At 34.5% G+C, this 15,994-nt stretch overlaps 1 protein-coding gene across 1 annotated transcript in view; it reads left to right on the top strand.

Moving 5' to 3' along the window:
• Positions 1-14,766, top strand: part of lpar1 (lysophosphatidic acid receptor 1) — a 34,756-nt gene extending 19,990 nt beyond the window's left edge. The window contains exon 3 of the mRNA XM_048175421.1: positions 11,957-14,766. Coding sequence (XP_048031378.1) covers positions 11,957-12,258 — 302 coding nt within the window. The 3' untranslated portion in view covers positions 12,259-14,766. The remainder of the gene's footprint in view (positions 1-11,956) is intronic.
• The last annotated feature ends 1,228 nt before the right edge of the window (positions 14,767-15,994 follow it).

Here is a 15,994-nt window from a genome sequence, read left to right as displayed (position 1 = left end):
AGGTAAATGATTACATGGCATTTATTCCATACAATATAAACATATGGTAGTGAGCTACAATTATTCATGTTTAGTTGTATAAAAAAGTTCTCTGGCCAAATTAATGTGTGAAAAGCTGAAAGCAAAAAAAGACAGAAGACTGGCAGAGTGCTAAAAGACCAGCTACAAGGTGTTAAAACACTGTTTTTTTTCCCAACAAAACCCATTTGTTTGACCTTTCTAAGGCGGACGAACAGAGTGGTTAAAAAGTATTTTTAATACTGTTCCTGAACATTACAACCCCAGTGTGTATCTGTGTGCTGTACATTTTTACTGAGGACAGTTTCCAGAACCTAAAAGAGTACCTAAAAGAGTACCTAAAAGAGTGTTGTGTTTTCTATTAACAGTTCCAACCTTATGTTGTTGCTATGTAAACAAATGGCAAAGCTGTTTGGTTCCGCAGGCCTACTAACTAATATTACAGTGCTGATGTAATGTTTACTGTAGCTTTTGTAATCACTCACTTTTGTAAGATTGTTCACCGCCCCTTTGAAAAATTAACATTGGTTTTGTGATTGATTTTTGCATTACCATAGTTTTCCAACACATTTCATGATTAAATGGTGTATAATATCATGTCTAAAATGTATAAGAAAAAAAATACCACTCTGAAACATCCTGTGAAATCCTGTGCTTGAAATCCCTTCTGCACGATCCTCCTGTTCATTAAGATTCTCGAGGGTCTGAATGCGGCTCGAATTGGTTTGAAATTGATGCCATGCTTAATGGTTATGCCATCCTTAAAGGCAGGGTAGGCAAAAAAATGTATAAAAAACTTTTTTTCAAAATTTGTTTAAACTTTATTTATATATCAATACATAATTAAAATGTAAGTACTCTGAAAAAGAAAGTATAAAAATCGAGTGTCTGTAGACCTCTCACGACTGTTTTAAAGACAGCTCATTATTTCCATTCACTCCACCCCCTCCCTTCTGGGCTCCTTCCAAAGCCACGCCCCCAAAACGCATGAACGTGTGACTCCGACCACTGAGCTGGAAGACGCATTATTTACCTGAGACGAGCGGAGAGGAAGGAGCACGGCATGTAGTGACATCATGTCAGAATCACATGTAATAAAAATAACTTTATAATTATGAAGATAAACAAACAAGATGTATTTTAGTACTCACTATCAAGCTAGCATATTGATATTGGTAAAGTTTAAAATATATATTTTTTGATTCGCTAACGAGCTATCTATAAGGCAAAGCTAAAAACAGGTTGCATGATACACGTTTTTCCATTACCATCATTTACACTGTGATGAAGATGAATTTCGTGTAAGATTCATAACATATACGTTGTTCTACAGATCAACAGAGTAACATACACTCAAATATCAACTCACAACTGCATTGCAGACACAAAATAATAACACACACATACAACAAAGTGTGTACGACACACACAGATACAAGATAAAGACATCAGTAAACATAGTTAGAGAATATAAAAACAAAACAAAGGCGAAAAAAAACGTGCAGGTAAACTTACAGGTGAACATGGTAAAAGAGTTAGACAGAGGGTAAAATTATGCACAATTCAACACTATAGCTATCATTATTTATCGTCTCTACTACGGCTCGCTAAGTAATGTTATGTTAGCTATATTACGCAGCTACGTGTGCTAATGACACATGCTTCATGAAAAAATAAACAAAAAAATATGTATGATCAAAATACAAAAAGAAAGATTTACCTGTCCAGCAGAAATAAAGCCATCAAGGAGTCACTTTTCAGCCCCTTGAGTTCCCTCAGTTCTCGCCATCGCTGGAAAGCCACGCCGATATTAACTCGCGTTTTATTTCTTTGTTTATCCAAAGACTTTTTGTTCATTGCCTTTTCTTGTACTGTTACTGTCTTCCTTTTTTTGCCTGGTTTGCCTTCACTAACTGCATAGGCCGATACTGTGAATTTAGCTTGCTGTTTCTCTGCCATTGTTTTGGTATTCCTAGGATCCATGCCTCTTGGATTCCCCAAATCAAACGTGCGCGCGCAAGTGGGCAGGTCATGTGTGGCAAAAGGGTGGTTGCCATGGTTGCGAGAGAGTGACAGCCGCCTAAGCCAATCCTATGTTTCGTCCCGGATGGAAATAATGAGCTGTGTTTAATACAGATTAAACGGTCTAGAGTCACTCGATTTTTATACTCTTTTTATCAGAGTTCTTACATTTTAATTATGCATGTATATATATAGAAAGTTTAAACAAATTTGGAACAAAATTTCTTACCTACCCTGCCTTTAATGGTTATGGTTATGGTAAAGGGTGTGACATTTCCAAAACATGCTCTTGGCGGTTGGCCAATCACAACACACTGGGCCAGCTAACCAATCAGAGCACATTTCGTATTTCGGAAGGAGGGCCTTCATCGAAGCAGAAACTAAACAGCATTTTCAAGCCAGACTGGGAAGAGAGGTACTCTACAAATGTAAAACTATGCGTTTTTTGAGCAATCAAGCATAAATAACTATTCTAGTATGATCTAAAAACAAAATCAAGACTTCGTAAAAGGGCATAATAGGACCCCTTTAAGCAAAAACTCACTTAAAGGTACAATATGTAAAAATTTCTGTCCACTAGAGGCCTATTCAATACAAAGGTGTAGCTTTATGATGTCAAGTTTAAACGTGGAATCTTGGCCTTTACCTCACAGCCGGTGGAAAATAATTGGGGTGGGACTCGGGCAGAAATCATATTCATGGATGTGATTATTAATGTTACTGTAGTATGAAGCAGAGCAGGAGTGTTGTGGGAGCTGAACGAGGCCGCTGGAGCGATTGCGATGAGCAGAACTTTTATTATGACACAGTCGCCGGCGCCGCTTCTGCTATTCCAGTCATGAGTATGAGGTACCGCAGCTCTGTTTATCATATTAGATACATTTGAGAGTGTTGAAAATGATGTTATAACGTTACTCTGTGCGTTCACTCGGCGGCTGCTGTGAGACACTGTTGCACACTGCAGTAAGATAGATCGATTTTAGAATATCATAATAAATGCTGGATGGCTTGTGTTGATAAGTGGCATGCAATTAATTTTAAAACATATTGTATGATGGAGAAAATGCTGTACTGTTACTAAAAATAAAGCTGCATCTGATTATGCTATGTTAGCTACTTCACAAAATAGTGTTTTTCTCTGAGGCATGGTAAAACATGGTACTCGCAAAAAAATCAGTAAAACTAGATTTAATGTTCTAATGTTTAGATTCTATGTAGAGATATAAAAACAATTAGTTTTTCTGTCTATAAATATATGAAATATTTTATAGTTGATCCTCTAGTTGTTCTAAGGGTTGTTAAATAGTTGTCCCCTTGCCTATTAAAACATGTAATATATTAAAGCGTCTTTGGTGTTTTCATGGTTTCTACAAAATAAAACCGGAAACTGAAGGTAACGCGGGTATGACACAATTGACAGGTGACTCCTCACACATCCTGGAGCCTTGGTTAAAATAGCAATTTTCTCACGATTTACAAATAGTTGCAAACTTGTTGTATGGATGTTGTAAGTACTTAAGTGAACAAAATATATAACACTGGCCTAGTGGTTTTTGGATATTTTACTGCAAAATTCTTACATATTGTGCCTTTAATCTTATGCCATTTTACTTATCTAGTAAATGCATCTTGATTCATGGATTTTTAGGTATTTGGACAGGAAACAAGACAAAAATCCTGTTTTTTTGTTTTGTTTTGTTTTTATTGCTGCAGTAAACCTTACTCTAATCATAATGTTTAACAACTTCCAAATAAATATAGAAGCAAACTTATACAGCAGGAAGTGGTTACTGACAACAAAGTTCTGGTCAAATGAATGTGTGAAAAGCAAAAAAAAAAAAAAAACATCTGGTAGAGTGCTAAAAGCCCAGCAAGGTGTTAACAAGGTGTTAAAATAAGGTTATTTCAGTATTTGTTGGGCATGTTTGTACTTTAGAAAGATGAATCGCTTGAATGACACACTAATTATTTATTTACTTATTTATTTTAGCACTTTGGTCAACACTAGTTGTTTTTAAACGTGCTATATAAATAAAATTTGTACTGCATTGTATTATTTGACAACAAAACAAATCGTTCATTGAATTAAAAGTAATGCAAGTAAAAAAGATTTAAGTTATCCAGTCTCCTAGTCCAATGAGGCATTTTACATATAAAAGTCTTAAAGGTACAGTAGCAGTAGCAGTTTGTGTATTGTGGAAACTGGTAGTGTACAACAAAATAACATTTATGTTCTTTACCTGTGTCTAATTTAGTTCTTCTTTATCCTGTGTGCAGTCCATATAAGCTGTGAATGATCTGCATACCCAAGTCATTTGAGAAAATTAGTTTATGGACTCTAATTATATATATAAATGACTATAAAATCCCTTGTCATTTGAGGTGTAACAAAAATAATATAATGTTGGTAATACATATGGAAAAAAAAGAAAAACATAACGAAAACTTTTTTTTTATTATTATTATACTTATATTTATTGTAATTAATTATATTTTACTAATATTTTATTTATAATAGGCATACGTTTACATCCACACCTGCCGTTATGTTTCTTATTTGTCATCTCTGATTTCGACCTGTCTTGTAGTGTGTCATAAGTCGATGAGCTGTATCATATATAAAGTCCTTAGATTCTTCAGTTCGTTGTCAGTTATCTTTGTTTTGTTGTACAAAGTTGTCATGTATACCTTGGATTATTCTTGTTCTTGTCATCATCGTCTTATTTTGTTTTTTTAAAATAAAAACAGGAAATGATAAATGATAAACCATGAACTATTGAACAACAGAGACATAAGAAACATTCACTTAAGTTATAGGTGGACTTTAGGAAACAAAATCAAAGACTAAAGTGTAGAATTGTAATTTAAAATTTACCAAATGTGTTGGTTATTTAAAACAAACATGGGAAATGATAACTTCAGGAAACAAAATCAAAGGCTAAAGTTAGCGCACTTCACCTTTTCCGTTAATTATGAATGACAAGCTTGTTCTGTTAGACCAGGCTGCTTGTTTTTCTAGTGAGATCAGGCAACACCAATGTCCACTGTCACATCAGTGTGTAAAGCACTCATACAAATTCAGGTTTTCATGTTCTATCCACCACAAAGAACTTTCCAAGAAACAATAAAACACAGCTTCTCGCCACACTGTTACAAGTAACTCCCACAAGCTACAATGAAATGAGTTGTGTTACTTCTCAAAGGCATGACTCATCCATTGTTGAGAGTTACTCAAGGGCGTATGAAGTATATTTGAATAACAGTGATGATGAAATCATTGGATCAGTTTCCGCTCCTCAAGAAAACGAGACATCAGGACTTATGTGATGTATAACAGCAGGGCGTTTCATTCAGAATACATTTTGCAGTGTTGAATTTTGAATTCCCCATATCAGCATTATTGGATCACATGACAAACTCAAATATGCTTACATGGCATACGGATCATTTTGGGAGGAAAAAAAGAACATTAGCAAGTCTGTTTTTTGAGGGCAGTCTGAAATGAAAACATAGATTATGATAAGCTGACCGTAGCATCTATCCTGTGAAAATATTTTGTTCATTTTACTGGCATCTTGCCCCTTGTGAATCCCAGAAACTGCCATAATCGTAATTCATTTAAACAGAAATTTAAACTTCAGAGCCCAGGAAGCAGCAATGATTTTAATGGCTATGGAAGTATATCAGCTTATCTTTTTATCAACCATTCATTAAAATGGCTTTAAATCAGATTTCTTCAGACGTAAACAACATACAACTGTCATAACAACTTGTTATGCAGGTGATGGATTGAACATCAGCTTTCACAAATTCAATCATGAAGTCAATATAAACTTGCGTTCACAACTCAACCTGATTTACTTCCATAATCACTTTGATCAAAAAAACAAGGGAAAGAAACAATCAGCCAAAAGCAGCCATCTAATACTGAATAAACACCATATAATCAGTTGACTTTGAACAGTCTTATATTTGAATAAAAGCATTGACTTAATTAGTAGGATTCTGACAGATTTCATTGGAAAGATCAGATCTGCTCTGGTCTAAATGTGCCAAATCCCCAGAAATTTGTAGGAAAAGCTAACTGAACAGGGAGGGCAGAACAAATGACCATGCTTTTGCCAAATCCCTCAGTCCTGAATCTGCTGTTAACTATGCAAAGCATGCACTAAGCACTTCCACAGGTGTTGCTGTCTCACTGAGTTCCCATCAACCTCTTGCTAATGCTGCATATTTTTGACCACAAACATTTGGCCATGTGTTGTCGAGTTTGCCAAAAAAAAAAAAAAAAAAAAAAAGAACTGAGATAACCGAGATTAATTGCTGCTGCAGAGCAAGTACGGGACTTGCTACTGCCAATACATACACGACCCGCTGCTGTGAGCAAGTAAGACATGCTGCTGCTGTACAATATAGCGTACATGAATAACTGTAGCAGATCTATACAGGTAGAGCTGGGGAAGGTGGAGGGTTTCTGAGGCACGCTGCGCTACTAAGCAATGCTAACTCATGTATTTAGAGATTAAGCACGCAGCTCATTGGCTACTAAAACAGCAGGAACCAATCATCTGTGACCTATAGATATTGATGTGATAATTAGCAGGTAAAAGGACCTATTAGCCTGCACCATCTAGAGTTTCATGCCAGAACTTTGTATAAAAACAATGGAAGATCAGGGCAGTTGAATGCAAAAACATGTTTTGCGTCAATGGACCCTTGACGATACTCTAGAACTCTCAAGCACCAATCGAACACACAAATATATATATATATATATATATATATATATATATATATATATATATATATATACAGTGGTTATTACTGTGTTGTATTACATGCTGAATAACCGGCAAAAACAATAAATCGCTTGACTTCTACTTTCCGATACAATCATGGCATGAAACCATGTTTTCCTTTAGATATGGCCAATTCCTTGCCTTTGTCAAGGAAAGCCAAAAAATATTTCCTAGACAAACCCAACATTCATATGCCAAAGTTATTTCGCCTCTGAACCTGAATCTCTTGCAGTTTTCGTCTGAACACCCCAGTCATTGTGCCTGATGGTGTTAATAAGCCTTTCTGGAAGTAATAAATTAAAATCCTGCTCAAAGACAAAGCAAAGCTTTGAGCAGCTGCTAATTTAACTGCATATTTGGCTTGTAAGAGGAAGAGAGCTTTAATGAAGGGTGAGGGGTGTCTTTAAGGCCCTGTTTAAACCTAACCAATATCCTGTAGTTATGACATACAGAATGTAGGTTGAAATACTGAAGAATTTCTTAATAATCAATAAACCTTAACTGAGTGCTTTAAAAAAAGAAAAAAAAAAAAAGAAATGAAATGTGTTTATTTGTAAGGGTAAATCTACTGAGAACTTGGGCCAATATACAAGGCTTTGACTGATACTGCTGTTTAGAATGACATCAGTCTAAACTTGCACAGTTTTACTCAGTTTTAACTCGTCCACACCCATGGTGTTGGCTTTCTTTGTGAGACTGTGGAGCACTGGGAGGAATACTTACCACAAACACACAGTTATCCATCAAACTAATTGCTATTACATGAGACGCAGATTAAGGATATAGTATATCTAATTATTACATCTAGTTGAAAGCGGAAATGTGTGCAGAGGTATCATGTCACGATTATGCCACTTACAGAATCATTCAAAAGGGCTAAATTAAATCAAAATTGTGTTTTGTTGGATTAAATTCCAATTTAACCATTGTCAAATTTCATTCTAAATTAGATGACATAAATATTAGTTAACAAAATCTAGTAAAATGTTTCTGAGAGATTTGATGTTGCAGTTCAGTATTATAGGCAACACCCAATTATTTGAGTTCAAGTCAGGACCGAGACCAGAAGAGGATCGAGTCTGAATCCACATGCTCCCGAATGCTCCACATGCTCAACCAAGTCCATATTTTAAAGATGTTTAGTCACATTTCTGGGATTTTTTCTCTTCCAAAACAAGCTGATCCTCTGTTTCAAATTAGTTTTCCGAGCTGTTTGTGTAAAAGAAGGTCTCGGTGCAGCTTCCATTCTCACAGTTGAACCCACAGTGCTTGTGATGGAAATCATCTTCATTTCAAGTATCTTTTTTATTTAAAGATTCCTTATTCTCAGAAGAACTATGAATCTGAAGTGGTATCAAGTTTTCGGATAAAACAAACTTGACGTTTGGGTGCAGGAATTAGGATTGAGGAAACTACAGTTTTGTTTTTGACATGGAAAAGTATCAGAATCTTTCACTTCAGACGCAGTCTTCTGTCCCCCTCGTTCACGTCTGTAGTGGGGTTCGTTCAGAGAGAGCAAAACATATGGCAAAGCCATGCTGGAAACAGCTTGCAGTTTATCTAACTGCTGAGAGTCTCCACATAACTTTCTAGTGATGTAAACCATTCAAGAGCAGCTGCGTTTGACTAAAAGAAGAGTAGTGCTTTTGCAAACGTATTTCTGTCTTGCAAAATAACAACTGTGGCCAAAATGTTCTTTTTCAGTAAACATTTTTTGTTTGTCGAAGTCCTGAACAATGTAAAAAGAGGAGTTTGCCACCAAGAAAATTTACTATAAGGATTTTTTTTAAGCACTGGGATGCCTGCCTGCCCTTCTGTTAGTAATGGAAAAGCCAGATATCCACTGCCTTATATTATGAGGTGTAGGCTCTGTCCAAAACTTAGTCTACTGCCTATATAGGAAACAAGCATCTAAGGCCGCATCCCTAAAGGAAACTTTCAAATCCTGTATTCACACAAAGCACATAGGACACTTAAATTTGGATTCAGTACCATTAGCCATTAACATGTTGCTAAGCTAATTTATGATACTGCATAGAAATACATCATACACAAATATTGGCTAAAATGACCAGCTTTAATTGAACCATGAATAATTTTAAGTATTAAATAAAATATATATTTAAATAACATTTTTATCACCTCATCCCTTACAACAAAAGAAGCATTATTTATTAGTTGATTTTATTAAGTAAACTTAAAATTCAAGTATGTCTTCAAGCATACTTTATGTAGTACTTAAGTGTACTATTACAATACTTCTTGGGACTGAATTGGCCCAATTTTACACATACTTTTTTAAGTTTACTGTGTACAGGTGTAGTAACAGTACTGTACTGTGTGAGTAGTAAACTTTGAGTGCACAGCTACACAAGTGGACTTATAGATATACTGTTAGTTTATACATCTATTACCTAACTAACCTATAGTTATAGTATATACCTCTGGCACATTTTTTTTTCTTTACACTTTGAAGTATACTCTCATTAAACTATAATGAAAGTTTTCTTTAAGCGCACATAACATCATACTTATCTTTTACTATTTATGTTCGGAATTTTTATTGAGTGGAAGGTAAAAAACAACAACAACATAATAATAGAAACAACAGACATAATAAGGATATTCCACATTTTTAAACGTTTACAACTAGGAAAACAACACAAGGAAAATTGTTTAATATTTATATTATTTTTGATCTATCAGTTCCTACTTGGGTATTTATTTTATTATTTATTATACTTTAAATATACATTTAACTACTATAAGTAGACTTACATTTATTTCAGTATTTAACCTATTACATACATATACTTTTTTGAAAGAGGTATCTTGTAAGGGATTTTTTGATAGAAGTTTTTAATTGTAAATGTTTACAGTTCAGTCAGTTTATGTACATGTTGTGTGCTCTTGATCTTGCTACTCATTTAGATGGTTAAATAATCGATGAAGTGATGAACAAGATAAACACTTACTGGACTGAATCAACTTAGGTTTACTTGATTATCCATACAAATATTATTATTATTTTTTTAATCACATTAAAAAAAAATCCATCAGGCTTTTGAGAAATATTTATTTGTACACCTCTCAATCGTCATTGTATTGAATTGAATTATATGTTTTACCCTCCACAGTAAAAACTATGGTAGCATTTTATTGTAGAGTCCTGTTTCACATGTACATACTATACACATATTGTAGTAATTACAATAAATGGGTAATAACTAGGTACTAGTCTTGAACCTACTGAAATAACACTTTGATTGTTGCGATCCTATCAGACTTATGATAGCAACCTGATTCGTAACAAAGCACTGTTTGCCAGAGGAGAACTGGCCCCCCGACTAAGCCTGGTTTCTCCCAAGGTTTTTTTTTCTCCATTTTTAACACCTATTTGCCACTTGTTTGCCACCTGATGTCACCTGTTGGAGTTTGGGTTCCTTGCCGCTGTCGCCTTTGGCTTGCTTAGTTGGGGACACTTGACATTTGACTTGACATTTGATATTCAACAGTATTCTTGACATTTATTCAACAGTGCTTTGATCTGCGTGCATTGACACTATTCTTGAAAAGCTGCTGTGCAGCAAAAATTATGTACCAGTTTTCAATGTAAAGCTGCTTTGACACAATCTGCATTGTAAAAAGCGCTATATAAATAAAGATGATTTGACTTGACTTGACTACCCCAAAACCTAATCATAGCCCATGTAGTGAACTTATATTATTCAGTACTTTCTTGGTAAGTACACTGTAAGTACATTGAAGTGCACATACTGTAAAATAAATTGCAACCAAAACTACATAGCTTTGCTTATAAAATGAATTACTTGAATAGCATCTTACTAAGACAAATTATTGGGAGATATAGAGTGACAACATATTTGTATGCATTTTAAGTAAGTCTGTTATATAGTTATAAAGATCTAATTCAGGCCTTCCCTCTTAGATCTCTCCAGCACTGGAAAGCTTTTCTAATATTAAAGTGGGTCCTAAAGCTCTTGCTTGATCATAACCCTTCTTTTTTCCAGTGATATTCCTCTGAGCTTTTCTCTTTTGTAATGTCTCTCAGCCATCTCTCTTTCTACAGTCTTCAAATCTCTGTCTTGCTCATTCTCTCTTCTCCCATCATGAGTGTATATGCCTCTATTGCTGATAGGCTAGAAGTGTGTTGTGCTGCTTGGTCCGATCCATTTTCAACAGTGTTTCTCAGAAATCACTTACTGTACCTTTAAAGGATTAGTTCACTTTCAAATAAAATTTTCCTGATAATTTCATCCAAGATGTCCATGTCTTTCTTTCTTCAGTCGAAAAGAAATTAAGGTTTTTGATGAAAACATTCCAGGATTATTCTCCTTGTAATGGACTTCAATGGTCTCCAAACGGTTGAAGGTCAAAATTATAGTTTCAGTGCAGCTTCAAAGGGCTTTAAACGATACCAGACGAGGAATAAGGGTCTTATCTAGCAAAACGATTGGTCATTTAAAAAAAAAAAAATGTAAATGTATGTGCTTTATATAAACAAATGATTCCGCCAAAACTGCACTTTCGTATTCTTCAAAAAGCTTACGCTGTATGTCCTACGCCTTCCCTATTCTACTTACGGAAAAAAATGAAACTGGCGCTGTGTTTGTTCTGTAAGTAGAATAGGGAAGGCGGTTTTGGTGGAAGCACTTGGAAGGTGATCATTTGTTTATATAAAGCACATACACATACAATTTTTTTTTCGAAAATGACTGATCGTTTCGCTAGATAAGACCCTTATTCCTTGTCTGGTATCGTTTAAAGCCCTTTGAAGCTGCACTGAAACTATAATTTTGACCTTCAACCATTTGGAGGCCATTGAAGATATTCTCCATTATAAGGAGAATAATCCTGGAATGTTTTCCTGGAACCTTAATTTCTTTTCGACTGAAGAAAGAAAGACATGAACATCTTGGATGACATGGGGGTGAGTAAATTATCAGAAAAATTTTATTTGAAAGTGAACTAATCCTTTAAAGTTATTGAGCTTGACTATTGTATGCAACTTTTAAATCTGTTTTTGCAGTACAGAAAATTATCTTTCAAATTCCTCAAATACTCATGAATGGCATCTATTTCCCCTTGTTTTTCAGGTGCTTTTATTGTGTGCTGGACGCCTGGTTTGGTGCTTCTCTTGCTGGATGTGGTCTGCTCCAAATGCAATGTCCTGACCTATGAGAAATTCTTCCTCCTTTTAGCGGAATTCAACTCTGCCATGAACCCTATCATATACTCGTACCGGGACAAGGAGATGAGCATCACATTCAAACAGATCCTGTGCTGTCAACGCCAAGAGAATGTGAACGGTACTGCAGAGGGTTCAGACCGATCCGCGTCCTCCATCAACCACACGGTCCTGAGCGGGGCTCACCATAACGACCATTCAGTGGTCTGAGCTTCAACAGGGGCCAGGATCTATATAGTATAAGTGAGCAGAGACTGTGAAAAAGGCATTTTCATCAGCAAAAGACTTGTGGTTATGAAGTTTTCTGTGCTTTTTCTGTCTTTATAATGTTTTGACAATATATTGAACTATTTAAAGGCTAATCCAAGAGGATTTAAGTAGCCAGTTTAACACAAATCGTATTTGTTCCTGTAATACCATTAGTATGGAAAAAGTTTGGATGAGTATCTTGGCTAGTTGTAATTTTTTGGCCAGATTGTTGTAAATCAAGGAGTTTTTAGTCTTGTACAGCAGGTGTTGAAGTGAAGGACGTAGTGAAGTGTCCAATGAATCCACACTAGAAAGAAAAAGTGCACGTAAGGGATCACTGGGAAATAATTTTGGTGAACTATGCGAAGTACTTGATTTTGTTTTGTTTTTTGTTTCTTTTTTGCAGTTTATTTTGCACTGCAGGTTCATCCCTCTGATACCAAACTGCCACCAAATATAATGCCACAAAAATATGTCTTTTAGCCAATTGATTTAGGGGTCCAGGGGGCTTAAAATGTAGATGAATGCTTGAATCTGAACATAAGGACCATTAAATATTTATGTGAAGCTGGGTAAACATACTGTACCTCAGTAACTTGAAAGAGCTTGATTTACACAACTTAACTTTATATTTTTCCTGATACAAAAAAAAAAAAAAAAAAAAAAAAAAAAATGCATATTCTATTGGTTATATCATGCCCAGTAATTTGCAACAGGGATCAACATCCGTGCCTTATTACTATTATTATAAAAAAATAAAATAAAAATAAAACTCTGACAGCTTTTTATGAATTATATTCAGTTCTTAATGTATTCTGTACACATTTCTAAAACATACAAGACAAAATAATAGTACAAATGAAGATTATTTTTATGAATGTTCAGTTTGTGGCCATAAAACTGGCTGAATCATTGAAGTGATGCAACATATCTTGTGTCGTGGCCAGAATCAAAATGAAATGTCATCATGTTAAAAAAAATAAAAATCTTATGGTTCAACATGATGGAAATTAAATTATCAAAAAGAGTCTTTACTTCATATACCAACGTATGTACGTATGTATATAATAAGTGTATATATTCACATGTTAGTCAAAAAGGGAATGTTTATTGTTTAAAGTTAAAACATTTGAACCAAGGTATAACTATTTTTAAATATGTTTTGGTTCTAAACTTCTTTTTTAAATCTACTTTCATCATACAAAATAACATTTTTGGCCAAACATGGAAGGACAAGTGTTTTAATGTACATACAGTGGCCTGAAAAAAGTATTTGGATGTTTAAGTATAAATATGACACTTTATTTTACTGTCCTACATGTTACATGTACTACTATAGTAACAATGCATTATGTGTAATTACATGCAACTAGCCCTAAATCAAACCCTATTCCTAATGCTAACCCTATAGTAAGTGTATGTTGTTAATTAATTTTACTCAGTACTTAAATGTGTAATAACACTGTTACAAGGACACCAAATGTAAGTATGTATAATTTACTGTTGTTACTATAGCAAGTACATATATGTAACAAAGACACTGTAAAATAAACTGTCAACCAAGAAATACTCAGAAAAAAAAAAAAAAAAAAACGATGTAATGAAACTCACTCATTGTAAATGTGACTGGTAAGTGTCCAAAACGTGTTGGGGCCACTGTAGGAAAGTTCATAATATAATTCTAACATCTGTGAAATTAACAGTTTTTTACGTTGTATCGTTTATATGTGGGAACGCTTTTCATGAAATAACCTCCAGTTTAAAAGTGATGTAAAATGAGTGTTGTAGCAAAAGGATTTTCCTTTTGTATCCTATAACATTTTGAACTTAATGACAGTATTGCTTTAATGTTTATTCATGTTTAAAAAGGCACCGTTTGTTATGAGTATGAACTTTCCACTTTAATATGGATGAAATTTGAAGATTTGCACTCTGTAGACAAATGGAGGATTACTGGCTGAGATCATATAATTTTAAAACATATCAGTATTACCAGTTGTCATAAAAATAAATAAATACTAACATTATTATCAATTTTACATTGAAAATATCCATTGATCAAGTGTAAACATTTGAGTTTCTAGACAACTTTTCATGTTATTTGTCTTAGCAGGAAAACAACCTATAAAACCTCTTTTATTTTTTGTTAACCAAGTAGCAAATGTTTCAACATTTTTGTAAGTCTTACTCTGTTGCGAAAGCAAGTTTGAAGCAGTCCAGTGCTCCAAATGACGTCCATCCAGAAGAGACAGCTGTGCTTGACGGGTCATGGGCCATAGGTTCATTCTAGGTTGAAAAACGACTATGTTTCCTGTTCATTTCAGCAAATGTGACCATATTCAAAAATATGCTTGGTTTTACTTGTTCTCTTAATGAAGTCTGAGCTCTGAAATCCTGTATGATAACATTCACTTAACAATGTCATTCAATTAGTGAACCTTCTTAAAATAAATCTGTATATGAGTCAAATCCTGATTTGTTGTGAGTCATTTACATATACCAAAAATGAATGTGAAGTTTTGGTAACACTATATTTTGATGGTCCCCTTTATTCTGTTGACTATGAAAGACTTTGCACATGTCAGCTAGTCTTAGACTGTCTGCTAACACTTTATTTTGATGCTCCCCAACAAAAAAAAAAAAACAATTCTATTGACTAACTTTGCAACTACATGTGTACTTATTCTACGAACCTTAATCCTACCCCTAAAAATCTACAAATACTCTAATGAGAGTTCGTGGTCATCTAGGTACAGTGTTATGCATAGTCAACAGAATATCTAAAGGAGGCCATCAAAATACAGAGTAAAGTTTCTCATTTCAGATTGCAACGTTCACTGCGTTGCATTTAAATTATGAACTTACTAGAATATACATGCTGACATTTTTGTTAATTTTGTTCTTTTGCAAAGGAAAAATGTGTCAGTTACCACATAATGTCATGGCTCACAGTTGACAGATATTTTCCAGAATTACAACAAAATGGAGCTTTCCACATTTCCTGCAAACTGATAGGAAATCCTTGTGTTCAGAGCAAGTTGAAGAGTGATGGGGATATTACTCCGTCACTGCTGATGTCACTAATCTACAAGAACTATTATAAAACAAACCCTCACTGGCCTCATTTTTGGCTGTTATACGGAACATGCCATATATCTGTAAAACAATGCCTGGTATGTAAAACATACAGCCTCGAGATTCCACAGGACAATTGGACTACAGTTTTTGCTTGGAGATAGCCAAGTCTATAAACCAGAGCAGCTGGGGTCAGAATTCCTCTGTATTTACGTTACTCTTTAGTCATGTGTGATACTAGACATGGAGTTTTTCAAACAGCTATGATGAAGCTGTGAGGGAGAACAGTGTTCACTTACAGGTCTTTTGAACACCAGTGGCCATAAACTGCTTAGACTTTTCTTACAAGGTAGTCATCTAATTTATTTCTACAATACTGGTCATAACTTCTTCTACATACTAGTTCTTAAGACACAGCAGCTATGTTTATGCAACTGGCCACAGATACTAGTTTTTGAATTTGTTGAATGTAAAATGCATTGGGATCCAAAAGGTCACTGGTAAAAATATTTATATTATACATCATTTACTGATTTACCCTTGTGAAAAAAAGGAAATGTTCTTAGTGTGCACTTGTAGTGTACTTTAAATCATAAAAGTGTATTTAAAAAAAAAATGGTAC

Source organism: Megalobrama amblycephala, linkage group LG2 (assembly GCF_018812025.1).
Source record: "Megalobrama amblycephala isolate DHTTF-2021 linkage group LG2, ASM1881202v1, whole genome shotgun sequence".
NCBI classification, from domain to species: domain Eukaryota; kingdom Metazoa; phylum Chordata; class Actinopteri; order Cypriniformes; family Xenocyprididae; genus Megalobrama; species Megalobrama amblycephala.
The sequence above is the reverse complement of the archived record's forward strand: the minus strand, read 5'-3'. Positions and strand labels throughout refer to the sequence as shown.